Below are 12,263 nucleotides of genomic sequence, written 5' to 3'. Positions count from 1 at the left end.
TTTGAAATCAAAAAGGTCAGTGCTTTTGAGGGCGTTTGGAGGGGTAAGAGGGGGGGGGGGGGGGGGCGATGTGACTTATTACTGACCGTATGACCACTTCCTTTCGCAATTTTCAGCTTCTCTATGAGGTCGGTTCAGCTTCAACAAACGCTGGGGTGCGGAAGGGGCTTCAGTACGAAATCTGGGTTTATAACCTGATAGGGACTTGTGTGCCGAATTCTTTGTTCAAAGAAGAGAGTTTAATCGTGGACTGAACAATGAAAATCAAGGGTGTCCGTAAATGCTGCTAATTTTTTACCACCCCTAGCTTCCGTCTACTAGAAGAAAGTATAAATACTCTTTTTTTTTGTTGTTGTTTCTGTGGTCTGCGCGAATTCGCAGTCGTGAGAATGGTGAAAAAACGCACTGAGTTCAATTCTTGCAAATTTATGGATTTTAATATTTGCCTCTCCGACCAAAGTGGTAGTGAGGCTCATGTTCGTCCTGTGTACAAATACGAGCACACGACGATAATGTCAGATCACGATTGGGCCCCAGTGCGTCTTGCAGAACCGGTCGCGTAGGTTGGCACAGACAGCAAAAAATAAAAAAAAACAGTACCTGGTTTACTTACTATACATTTTAAACAAACGCCTTTAAATATTGCATTTTCGCCAGTATACCGGTTTTCGTCAATAAACCGAAAAGAACCGAGGAGTTCGTGAGTCTACAAATATTCACCGCAATAAACCGAAAAGAACCGAGAAGTTTATGAGTCTACAAATATTCATTGCAACAAATCGAAAACTTCTATTAGAAATAAACCCCGAAAAAAGTACGCCGAATTTCAAAATAATAAGAACCGAAAACGCCAAACGCTAGCTATATCGTCAATGTCCTGTTTTGACGCTGTGCTGTCTTGTCAAAATTCTGTTTTGCCGCCGTTCCCTTCTGTCGCTGTGCCCTTTTGTTGCTGAGCTGTATTGTCGCTGTGCTCTTTTCACGGCTGTGCTGTTTTGACGCCGTGCTGGTTTGGCACGTGCTCTTCAATCGCTCTGCTGTTTTGACGTTGTGCTGTTTTCTCGAGTGCTATTTTGACGCGTGCTTGTTTTGTCGCTGTGCTGTTTTGACGCTGTGCTGTGTTGACGCGTTCTGTCTTGACCGTGCTGATTTGTCGCGTGCTGTTTTGTCGTGTGCTGTTCTGTCATGGTGCCTGGATACATCTGTCGATCTATCTCCCATTATTTTTTTTCTCTCGATCCGCGAGCAGGAGACAGATACAGTCACGCTGCGCAGGCACTGACCGTGTCATATTTATAGCAGTCGCATCCGCTTTTCGGCTGGCAAAATTGTAAATACACACTAAAACTTACTACATTTGGTGCGTATTAACAAAGTGAAGCGGTAAAAAAATAAAATGTGCAATTTCCCTTCTGGTTTGAAACTCCACATGCAGCTGAGCCGACATTGTCAGTGCGTCGGCTCAGAAGTGCGGGACGAGATCGAGGTCATGCCGACGACGCGCTACTAATATCGGTGTGGTCAAGCTGCTTCAGCCGGTAGTTTCGGTTTCGCCGTGCCGCCGGAACGATATCTGGATTCGCGATATATACAAAACTATACATACTACCCCAAAAAAAAATTATATCTCGTGATTCAGAGTCGCCGAATCAGACTACACAGATCATCACCCAATAATTGTAAAAATAGAGTGGAGTTTCAAAACAGAAGGTAAGTTGCACATTTTCTTTCGAATTTCCTGCTCCACAGATGTAGCGGCGGATGAGCTTCACTAAACTGCGCACGCCCGCAACCATCTGTTTTAGTATATATATAAGGTAGCAGATGCAACTTCTAGCGAGGCAGAATTAATGTAATAGCGCACTTTAGACGGGGCTTTCTACACAACCACTGGTCGTCGTGCTCACCCGTCATTATTAAAAATGGCAACTCTTGCGCTTAGAACTACGAACAAGCCAGCTCACAGCAAGAAGCCACCTATCACCATGGATCCTGATTCTTACGTTAAAAACAATGGCTATCAGCGGAAATTAAATCTCCAGGTTCTGGAATTAATGCGAGGCTCGTTTACAGAAGAGACCAAGGAGCAACAGTTCCTCGACCTGGGTTGCGGCACCGGAGACTTCACCCGCGACTATCTTCTCCCTCTCTGGCCAGACGTCGGGAGGATTGTGGCGGTCGACGTGTCCCAGGACATGGTGGAACACGCCAAGAGGAAGTTTGCCCACCCGAAGATCTGCTACGATGTCTTGGATATTGGAGGGAGCGGGGTGACCGACTTTGTCGGGCGATATGGTCAGTTCGATCGTGTCTATTCCTTCTTTTGCCTACACTGGATCAGGAATCAAGAAAGGGCTTTCAAGAACATCGCCGACTTGATGAGACCAGGTGGTGAATGTCTGCTTTACTTCCTTGCGTCCGTAAGCTTTATGCGCTTGGGAAAGAAACTCTTAACTTTGGATCGCTGGCAAAAATACCGAACGGTAAGATGATACTTGCCTTTATTTTCCGAAAAAACCAAGCGGTAAATGAAATCACACTTGCTTCATTGCTTGCGAAACACAACGCTTCAGTGGGTTGACTTGAATGCAAAATACCATGAGGTGTCTCCACTATATTTTTCAATCAGCCAATAAGAGCTCGGCGTTCTGCATCATCGCCAACCCCAGAGGAATTTGCGCTGCGCATAGCTTTTTATTTTTCCCTTCCTCGCTCTTCTGGAACGTTTCGCTAGAATTTAGGAACTGATCGCGGATCTTCGGCTAGAATAAACTTGATAGCATAAGCCATGTAAAATAATGTGCAGGTGGTAGCATTGGGATAGTCGTACCTTTGTCGTCAATGCAGCATGTAAGGCGCCTTTCCTATTTTAGTTTGAGGCTCAAGTTCGCCTAAGTCCTTATTTTCATTTGTACATCAACTTGATTCGTTCATTGGTCACGGAATATCATTTTTCCCGTTGAAGGAACTCAATTGGTGCATAGGTCACGTGTTTTAAGTTTCCCCGCTAAATTTATCAGGTAAGCTGCGTACTGTTTATTGATAAATGTTTTTTTTTTTTTTTTTTTTTTTTTGGGGGGGGGGGGGGGTTGAGGAGAGTAGACTGCCCGTATGCCTACAGAAAGGTGCACCTGTTCTAAGATTCACCCATTATAACGAAAAGAAAATATTAAGGCATGTGTGTGTTCCACAAAATATTCTGGAAGTAAAAAAAGTGGTGGGAGAGGAAAATCAAATAGGATCGGATGCGAATATGCAACACAAAAAAAAAATGATTTCTACAATTATAGAAAAAATAGAATACAATATAGCTAGAACAACAATACTAACACATTTCAAATCTACAAAAACAAAAAAAAATTCATACAAAAAAGTCTGAGCAGTAACCACATCTACCATTTTAACGCTTGAAAATCACTACCTCGTATGAACTTGCCACGTTCGACCTATTAAAGGCGTATTGAATGCGTTCAAAGGGTCGGCTTGCTTTTTTTGGCTCAGAGCAACCGAATACATGATGGGAACGAAAAGTTTTATTTTGTACAGCAATAAAAACGTACGAAGCTTTTTTAGGGCAGCCAATGGAACCGTGAAGACATTTATGCAAAAGTAGCCCTCATGTCTCGTCATTCTTCTGAAAGCCTTAAAATGCGCTAGTTTTACGAAGTGGGTGCTTTTCTTAGTTCTGGTGATGCCTAAGGTGGATGGACGCTCAGTTTTTCAGTATATGTTGTGGGTGGTGCTGTTAGTTTAGGTGGTGTCTTAGGCAGCGTTTTTTCATAGAAACTTTTTACGTCACACCATTTTCTTTTTTTGGGGGGGACTATGCTCAAGCTTCCATCCTGCACCGCCCGAACAAAGCCTTTGGTCTACATCTTGTGGGTAGCCAAGATAGGGGAAGCACGGTTTCTTGCCCTTTCCACTCTTTCTCCTTCCGTGCGCTCTTTCGACGGCACCTGTTTCTCCTCTCCCATTCCTGTGTGCTGGGTCCGTAGCTCGGTCAACAGCACACTCGGCTTCCACGACGTGACCTGAGTTAGATCGTTGGTACCAGTTAAATTTGTGTTTGAAATCGTTAAGAGGATGCAGTTTGACCGACCTACACATCCTGTTTACGCAGCTTCTGAGGTTGGTTGGTTCTGAAAATCTACAGCTTCAAATTAACAAATCACGTGCCATCCTCCTTTCAGTAAGGTGGTGAAGGTCTAAAATTAATAGCAGCCGTTAAGGTATGAAATGAATCATCATGAGAAAATAAATCATAGAGGACCCGAAACAATATGTTCTAAAAGTGTTGTTTTTTATTCTTCTAAGACCATTCGATATGTGTTCATAGTTTTACACGCTAAATAGGCCTTTTTCAGAGTTCGGCCAGGATCGTGGCGTGGGTTATATGACCAACAGGCATGACTGCCAGGGAATTTTAACCCGTGAAATTGCTTTCCTCCGGAATACACTACACCCTGCGCTTTTCTTTGTGTATTATTTTTTTCTGAGGCGCGTCCGCTTTGCAGGCAGTGGGGATTTATGTGCCGTTTAGCTCAGACGATGGAAATTTACGCGCCGTTTCACTCGGCCAATGGGAGCTTGAGTGCCGTTTTGCTCAGCCAAAATGGGAATTTCGGTGGTGTTTTCTAAAGCCGATGGGTATTTAGGTGGCGTTTTGCTCAGTCAATGGGTACTTTGGCGCCGTTTTGCGATGCTACAGGTATCAGAGAATGCCGGCTTCGCTCAATGGGAACGTTAATTCTTTCGCATTAAAAACGTACAACTGACGATGCAGTACTGCGAGAGTAGACAAAACTCTTATAGTTCTCAGTAGCGATACCAACCGATAGTAATCTGGCAAGCGAAGCAGTGCCTACAAGTATTTTCTGTCGTATCTAGGCTGCTTTTAAATGGCAATCCATATGAGACAATATGCAGGGGGTGGGTTATGAAAAATGCATCTCTCAGAAGCCGAAATGACAGTGATATTATTACATACTTCAATGCAGGTTTAGAGAGTTCCAGTGGATCGTTCCGATACCTTTGACGATAGCCGATAACGACAAGATGTATGCGCAAAGGCGTCGTAGGAGTATTGGTTATTGTTAGCAAAATCATCGGAACAATCTACTGGAACTCCCTATACGAAAAGAGACTCGGGCAGAGAGGGAAGTCCCTGGGACGCCATTGCCCCAAGGTCTGATTGGAAGGAGAGGTGGCGGACGCACAGTTTAGTTTCCTTTTGTGTATCTACTCACCATCCAAACCCGTTCACTCGCCGAACGCTGGTTTCCGGCGTTAGAACGCAAGACACTGCAGGAGGACTAGGCGACGCTCTTGTTCGCTCTAATACCGGGACATACGAGGCTCCTTCGAGTTACTTTCACCTCTTGCATCGATGTAGAAAAGTGTAGGGCAATGTACTTCCAATATGTGCACTGAGCTAGTATCGGAAGTTCACCGTTTTACACTTTTCTGCACCGGTGCAGCAGCTGCAGGTCAATGAAACCATCCTATGGGTAGGCACAACGACATGGTAGCTTTGGGGTCTACTTACTAATCTTTCCAATAAGAGCTTGGCGTTCTTACGTCCTTGCGTGTGCTGGAATTTCTTAGCCTCCCTCAGTTTCTCTTCATATTGTCATAAACTTTAGGTAAATCACAAAAGATGTCAGAGTGGGGTTTGCAAATCGCACGGGTTTCTCGGTTTCCATTGTGTTTCTCCGCTTGAGAGACTCTCCGTAAAAACCGACTCGGTATCGACTGAAAAGAAAAGAATTTTTGCCTAAGGCATGGCAATAAACGAAAGATAGGAGGAAAGTCAAAAACCCGTTCTCCTTCTGAAGTTAACGTAAATCGCATTGATATTGAAAAATACGTGTAGCGATTGCTGCCGGGCAAGCCGCTCGGGGTGCACCGCTCAGGGGGGTGTCGCGGCAGGCCACGAGAGAGAGAGAGGGGGGGGGGGGGGGGGGGGGGGGGGTCGTGGCGGGCAATCGTCCCCGGTGCAGCTGAACCTAGTGGCGCCACTGCTCTTCAGCTGCAATTTGATGAACATCTGAAAGTGTAACCTCTCAAACTCCCATAAAATTGCCCTTGTCCTTCAGAAAAAGATAACGCCCTTGTACTTTAGCATTATGGCAAATGCAATGGTCATACAAAATGTGATGCAGCGCCGAGTTATATCGTATTGTAGCGACACGTTTTCCGCCTCAGCGGAAACCCCGGGCACGAGGCACACCGGAACGATATGAAAAAATCACACCATACTGTGGCTTCCGCGTGAACCGCTAGCTCAATAAAAAAAAACACCAAAATAAAAAGTAAAAAACAGGCCGCCCGCTTGGCAGAGTTGTATAGAGTCCCCAAAGATCGCTCGTTTTTGCCGCTCTGCTTGATCATGTCATCTGACCCGCGGTAGTAACTCGTATCTACTCGAGCGAGATTTGAGGGCCAGCTGACGTGAACTAGACAAATGGCGATGTGTAAAAGAGCGTTAACAAATCCGTAGTGCTGGAGTTTATGTAGGGCAAATACGGCAGGTCAACGCCGCTGGGGGTACAGCTATTACACCAATTTCGCGGCAGCGTTCGGCTGTGGCACGAGTCCAATAACTGAAGATACGGGTTTCAGCCGACAGCTGATGCAGCCTTTGTGTGACGGAGCTTCGTAAAAGAAGTGCTTAAACAGGCAAGGGTAAGGTACAAGCCATTTTACGAAATATAGTTTAATTTATTTGAAAAATTCATTAGAAGCAGATGGGAAGTTGTTGCCTAAATGAACCAAGCAGAGAGGACAGACGACATTTGCGAAAATACCGTTTTTCAGAGTTTTTTGTTTGTTTGTTTGTTTGTTTGTTTGTTTGTTATTTGCCGCACGTGGCATTTCGAACTTTGGTGTGCGGCGGGTCGGAGCGGCCATCTTTTCGGCACATCCATGGGTCGGATCGCATGTCTTACACGCATATGTGTGTCTCGCTTACTCGAGACTGCGCCATACTCTGACATGTCAGCCCTCCCTCTGACCTCCAGTGGGGACATCATCGTCTTCTGAACAATAGGACGCCGAAACTTCGCTCCTGATTGACCACTGAGGACTGGTATCCCGCCAAAGCAATGGGAAAGCAGGGAAAATCGGGGAAAACGTTTTTTTTGGTTGGGCACACTCTGCTAGAGGGCTACGGCCCGTCGCGTAGGAGCTTAGATAGTCCCCCGAGTACATTTGGGAGAACACTTCCGGCTATCGAGGTGTTTTATACCCATTGATCAAATTATTTTAAGGCCGTCCGTTAGCACATATGGAAAGTTCCGCTTCCACGGCAGCCGCCAGCCTTTAGATGTGTTGTTATGAGGTAATAAACGTTATTACTGTCATTTGTGAGTGGGGTTTGGACTACGTTTGGAAATAACATCTAGCTTCGATTATGACGAATCCGCTTCTTCGATAGTGCCGCGCCGTGGAGTTGGGACTACCGAAGCTTAGGCAGCAGAGAGTGGCGAGCCACATTATCCCTGCATATTTTTCTAGCTCTTCAATAGCCCTTGGCAGTACTCTGTGGCCTTGAACTTTACGTTCTTGAAATTCTGTGTTTTGAATGATTAACAGCAAACAATGTCATTCTTTTTTGCACCCTTCCTCACATTTGCACGCAGGTGCTCCCGACGCATTCTCCAACCCTGGATTTGACGGACCGGGATGCCCGTCTGTCTTACATATCTGGTCTTCTGAAGAACGCCAATCTGATCCCAACTACGTGTGAGGTGCTGGAAGAAGATCGCAAGTGGTCCAGCGTAGAGCAATATACAAGTAAGCTTAGAAAGAAGTGCAGTTTTTTTAAGTTTTTTCTTAACAGGGGATCAGGGCAACCTAACATGCAAAAAGAGCAGCCATTCTGAAGTTAATACCTTACGCACCGTGGGTCAACCCACTGATACATTGAACGCGAGATTCGCGCTAGCATTTTGCTGAAACTCGTTTTCAATAAGTCAAAATATGACTTCCACCGAAACGCTAGAACAGCACTCGTGTCTGATATGCGTCCTGGGCTGCTCCATCATGGGTCAGCTCTAAACTTCAGCACTACGGCTTTCTGCAAGGTTGTGTTTGGTAGAGAGAGGTATCGCTGATGTCAAACACGAGGTCCAACAAGTCAAGAGATCCAACGATCCGAAATATCCAATATTGGACCTATTGACTTGTTGAATCTCTTGGCTCGTTGAACCTCTTGACTCACCATAAACCTGTGGACTCAGTTGTCCTTTTGACTCATATATGAGTCCTTGACTCGTCCGAAAACATTGACGAGTCAGGACATTCAAAATTTACCACTCGACGTTTTTTTCATTATCAACTGGTTGTGTGGGTTCCCCAAAAAATATTTCAAGACCACATTGGCCCAATCCCTGAAACTCAACGACACGTGTGTAACACAAAAAACCCTAAAGTGTCTCAAACTCGCACAAGATATGATAGATTGTTGTGTTTTGCAGACAACTAACTTTCGTAACAAAATTGTAGTTGCTATGTTTGAACTAAAGAAAAAAAAAACGAATCATAACACAGATGACAGATTGTTACTTCTTGAAAACAAAAACTTTCATAACAAAATATGGTTACCTATGTCGGAATGAAGAAAAGCGCTCTTAAAGGTGCCATGCAACGATTTTGTACTTTGCGCTAATACCGCTTATAGCTGATCCCTGTCGTTAATGACTTATGAAACACCCGTTCGTTTTTAACCACACGCAATTGTAGTCAAAGAAAAAAAGTTAAAAAAAGCAAGCAGCGTTCACCCGCTCAACTTCCAGCCAGAAGAAGTGGCCACGTGATCTGGAGCCGGTTATATGCCGCCAATGTTGTTCATAGCCACACGCTGCGGCTGGCAAGGCGCAGGACACGTGCTGAGTTACAGACATTGTTATGGTTTGGCTATTATCGTTATTGCAGCGATTGGACACGGGTTGCTATCCGAACGCTGCTCGAGCTATAGATTAACAAAAGCACTAATCGACTGCCCTCGGAATGCTCGGGTTCAATTCATAAGCCGCATTGAAATATCGTCAGATGGTGGTACTGCGACGGCCCAGCTACCTCATCAAGTCTTGCGAAGAAGAGTTTGAATAAAAACACTCCCTTTTGTCCTTGAAATTACACCGCAACAAAGGAGTTTCTTGGCCACTGGCCTTGCGTGCGAGTATCCTTGAGTCCCATTAGTGCCATTAAGCTCCTATAAAGTGAAAAAAAAATTCTAACTGAATGTCGTTGTACCGCCCATTTGTCTGGAACCACTGTCGCACAGTAACTTAGTCTTACATCACGAACAATCTCAGATCAAAAAGGGCTGGCAATTAAAGGAAATCTTTGAGCAATTGCTGATTGGCTAGTCAACTTAGGTGTGTCCGACATGCCGAATTCTCTGGAGGGTGTTTTTTTTTTTTACCTCACAAACACCGGGTTTGTTATATAATTTAGTTGCCTGGCATGGCGGATCTTTTGGCCATTAAAGAAATTACGGTCAGTGCGCAGGCGAGCTGGTGGTGCTCCAGTCTCGGGTTAATATCATCATGGTAAACTTTTGACAATAGTGTGTCTCTGCGACTTGTGGATATTTTGACTTTCCTGGCACGGGACCGTCGCATGTCCCGATTGCTTGGATTGCTTGATTTGTTTTATCACTCTAGCAAAAGCCACCATCAACCCCCCCCCCCCTTCCCCCCTTTCCTCTCCCCGCCGCTTCTGGTCAACAGATTCAACGTGCAAAGAGATCCAGCGATTCAAGAGGCGTGTGGAAACCTTATCAAATTATTCATCGAGTGAAGAGATCTAATATAGATGAATAGGTTCAACAAATCAAGGGGTCGTTCGTGTTAAGAGATCCAACGAATCGAGACATCCGACTAATCAAGAGGTCCAACGAGTCAAACAATTTATGGCAGGTTAAAAGTTAAACCACAGCGAATTTTATTTACCAGAGACGATTCCACTGATGGACAGGACTGATAAGACAGATTAATTTAATTTCACGGAAACTTAATTAATACCTTTGTACAAAAAAGAAACATTTGCTGAAGAAAGTTGTTTCGAGTGATTAGTCGCGGTTGTTGTATTGAAACACAGGAGGTAACCGTAAATTTCTGTCAAAGGCTTCTTGCCTTTTTATACGTTTGTTTGAAGACACTGTAGTTTCTTCGGCGAGTTTCTAGATGAATTTGTGTTTTACGTGTTACGAACGGTTGGTTAAGTTTCAGAGACTGTGAAGACATATCCGGAAATAATTTCAGAAAGTATATATGGGCAGTTTTTCATGCGGGGTTGAGAAGTTGACAGGCTAGTATTGGATCTCCTGGGTCGTTCGACCACTTAACTGGTTGGACATTAGTCTAGACTCTAGAGGTTTAATGTAGTCAAGACGTGCAAAAGCCAACGTTTCAACGGGTCAAGTAATTGAACATTGGATATTTTGACTCATCGGATCCCTTTATTTAGAATCCTTCTCTTCAGGCCATCTTCTGAACGTTTCTCACGGCACTGCTTTTCATAGTGCCTCCTGTCATTTTTTATGCCCACAGACCCTCTACTTGGACTCGTCATATCGGGATCCCCTGGTGTTTGCATTAGCGATAATTATAATATATTCACCGCAGGTGTGAGAACCTCGGGTGGTGTCGAGTCGAGAGCATTTTGTAATCGCTCCGTATTCAATAAGGTGAGCTGGCGGGCTAGTTGGTCGTTCATCATTAGTATTCAATAAGACTGCGGTACTTGTCGATGAGAACAAGAAACAAAGATTTATGAAAAAAAGAATCGTGACGATAAATTAGAACCACGCACTGCTGTCAGGGGCTACCGTAGGTGAGCTTTTTTCAAACGAGCACCGAAAGAGACTTTCTGATATTTATTTCCGGCTAGTAACTGTAAAAACGTATTTTTATTCTTATTTTCAGGAGTGCATATGGGACTGATTAGACTATCCAACCTTGTGACAGAAGAAGAGAAACCTCTCCTCCTCAAGGACGTCGCCGAGGAAGGAGCCAAGTTGTTCGCCGAGAAAGAGGCCGGTGGTTCACCGTTCCGCAACTCCCAGTTCCTGGTGCGCGCCCACAAACCTCGACACTAAGCTTGGCGCGCCCCTCTCCCCTACGTTGCAACGACGCACAGTACTGACATCACATATTGATCTGCACGCCCCAACCCAATATAATGAGATGCAGCTTAACAAAGCCAGTGAAAGAAGTAGCGACGCGTTTTCAGAAAAATAAAGAGTTAAGCGTGAAACACAATATTTGATTGGACCACGCTGCTAAGGATTTAACAATAAACGGCTCAGGGACAGGGTGACTTTCCTTTTGTCGTAGTGACGTTAGGTGATGGGAGCAAACCCGATGCTAAGCGAACACTCAATGCGAAGAGCAAGTCGTCGGCTCCTTGCACAAGAGTTGCGGTGACTTCAGAAAGACGACGAGGTCTGATTGGCTGTGATTCAGAGATAGTGGGTAGACCTCAAAGCAAGCTGCCTTGAGGTCTACCCACAATCTTTCATTAAAAAACTATCAGAGCTCTGCATCTTTCTCGCGTCACCACAACCCCTTCAAAAGAAGCAGACGAACTTGCGCTCCGTTTTTCTTTCGCAGAATCTTACCTCCAAGTGTTCTGACACTACTGAAACCATGATTGCAATCCCGCCGCATTTCCGGGAACCGACATTTCTATTCAACATAAACTTCCGCAAACAATCAATCAAGAAAGATCAAACAAACCATTTGAGTTGGGAAGCTATACTCTCACATCAGTTCGACCGCAGTCAATTCTACGATCCAATGTGAGGCACTCAAGCTGCGCCAAAGGTGCATCGTGATAGAGCTTGTAGGCTTTGTGCATTTACTCTCGCGGAATGACCAAACCCGCACAATGAATGTTACGCCGATTGGTTTAGCCGGTGATATCAAACGCCGAACCAACGATGAGCGTCATGACGTCTCACTTTTGGTGCTGCGTTATTGGCTCCCTTTAATCGTAGCGAAGGTTGCATTCGGACATAAAGTGAAACGGAGCGTACAGGACAACGCCAGCCCCGCGACGAAAACATGCACCCGTGCAAGCCTGCAGTGCTTGGGACTTTGCGCGCCTTTCGGAGTTGTAGTTTGTCGGAGCGAGGGTCTGCCACCATGCTTAAAGACCGCTGCCGACAGCCCAAAGCGGACAACGTCCGAGGCGCACAACAGCGCATGAGGAATAGGCGCGAGAGCCTATAAAAGAGGGGACACGCCGACAGAAGG

General features: G+C 45.1%; 1 protein-coding gene across 1 annotated transcript; it reads left to right on the top strand.

Moving 5' to 3' along the window:
• Positions 1–1,845: 1,845 nt before the first annotated feature.
• LOC115327621 (juvenile hormone acid O-methyltransferase) lies at positions 1,846–11,322 on the top strand. The gene is made up of 3 exons (XM_029988661.4): positions 1,846–2,483; positions 7,641–7,794; positions 10,932–11,322. The coding sequence occupies exons 1-3, from the start codon at positions 1,923–1,925 to the stop codon at positions 11,102–11,104; spliced, it is 888 nt and encodes a 295-aa protein (XP_029844521.4). The 5' UTR covers positions 1,846–1,922; the 3' UTR covers positions 11,105–11,322.
• Positions 11,323–12,263: the final 941 nt, after the last annotated feature.

This window comes from Ixodes scapularis, unplaced genomic scaffold, assembly GCF_016920785.2.
Source record: "Ixodes scapularis isolate PalLabHiFi unplaced genomic scaffold, ASM1692078v2 ptg000861l_1__unscaffolded, whole genome shotgun sequence".
Classification (NCBI taxonomy): Eukaryota; Metazoa; Arthropoda; class Arachnida; order Ixodida; family Ixodidae; genus Ixodes; species Ixodes scapularis.
Note: the sequence above shows the minus strand (reverse complement) of the source record. Positions and strands in the feature narration are given on the sequence as shown.

Excerpts from the sequence above, each read along its gene's own strand:
- LOC115327621 (XM_029988661.4), top strand. The coding sequence starts at position 1,923 with ATGGCAACTCTTGCGCTTAGAACTACGAACAAGCCAGCTCACAGCAAG. Across the intron at positions 2,484-7,640 it reads GCTGGCAAAAATACCGAACG|GTGCTCCCGACGCATTCTCC; the intron begins GTAAGATGATAC and ends ATTTGCACGCAG. Across the intron at positions 7,795-10,931 it reads CAGCGTAGAGCAATATACAA|GAGTGCATATGGGACTGATT; the intron begins GTAAGCTTAGAA and ends TCTTATTTTCAG.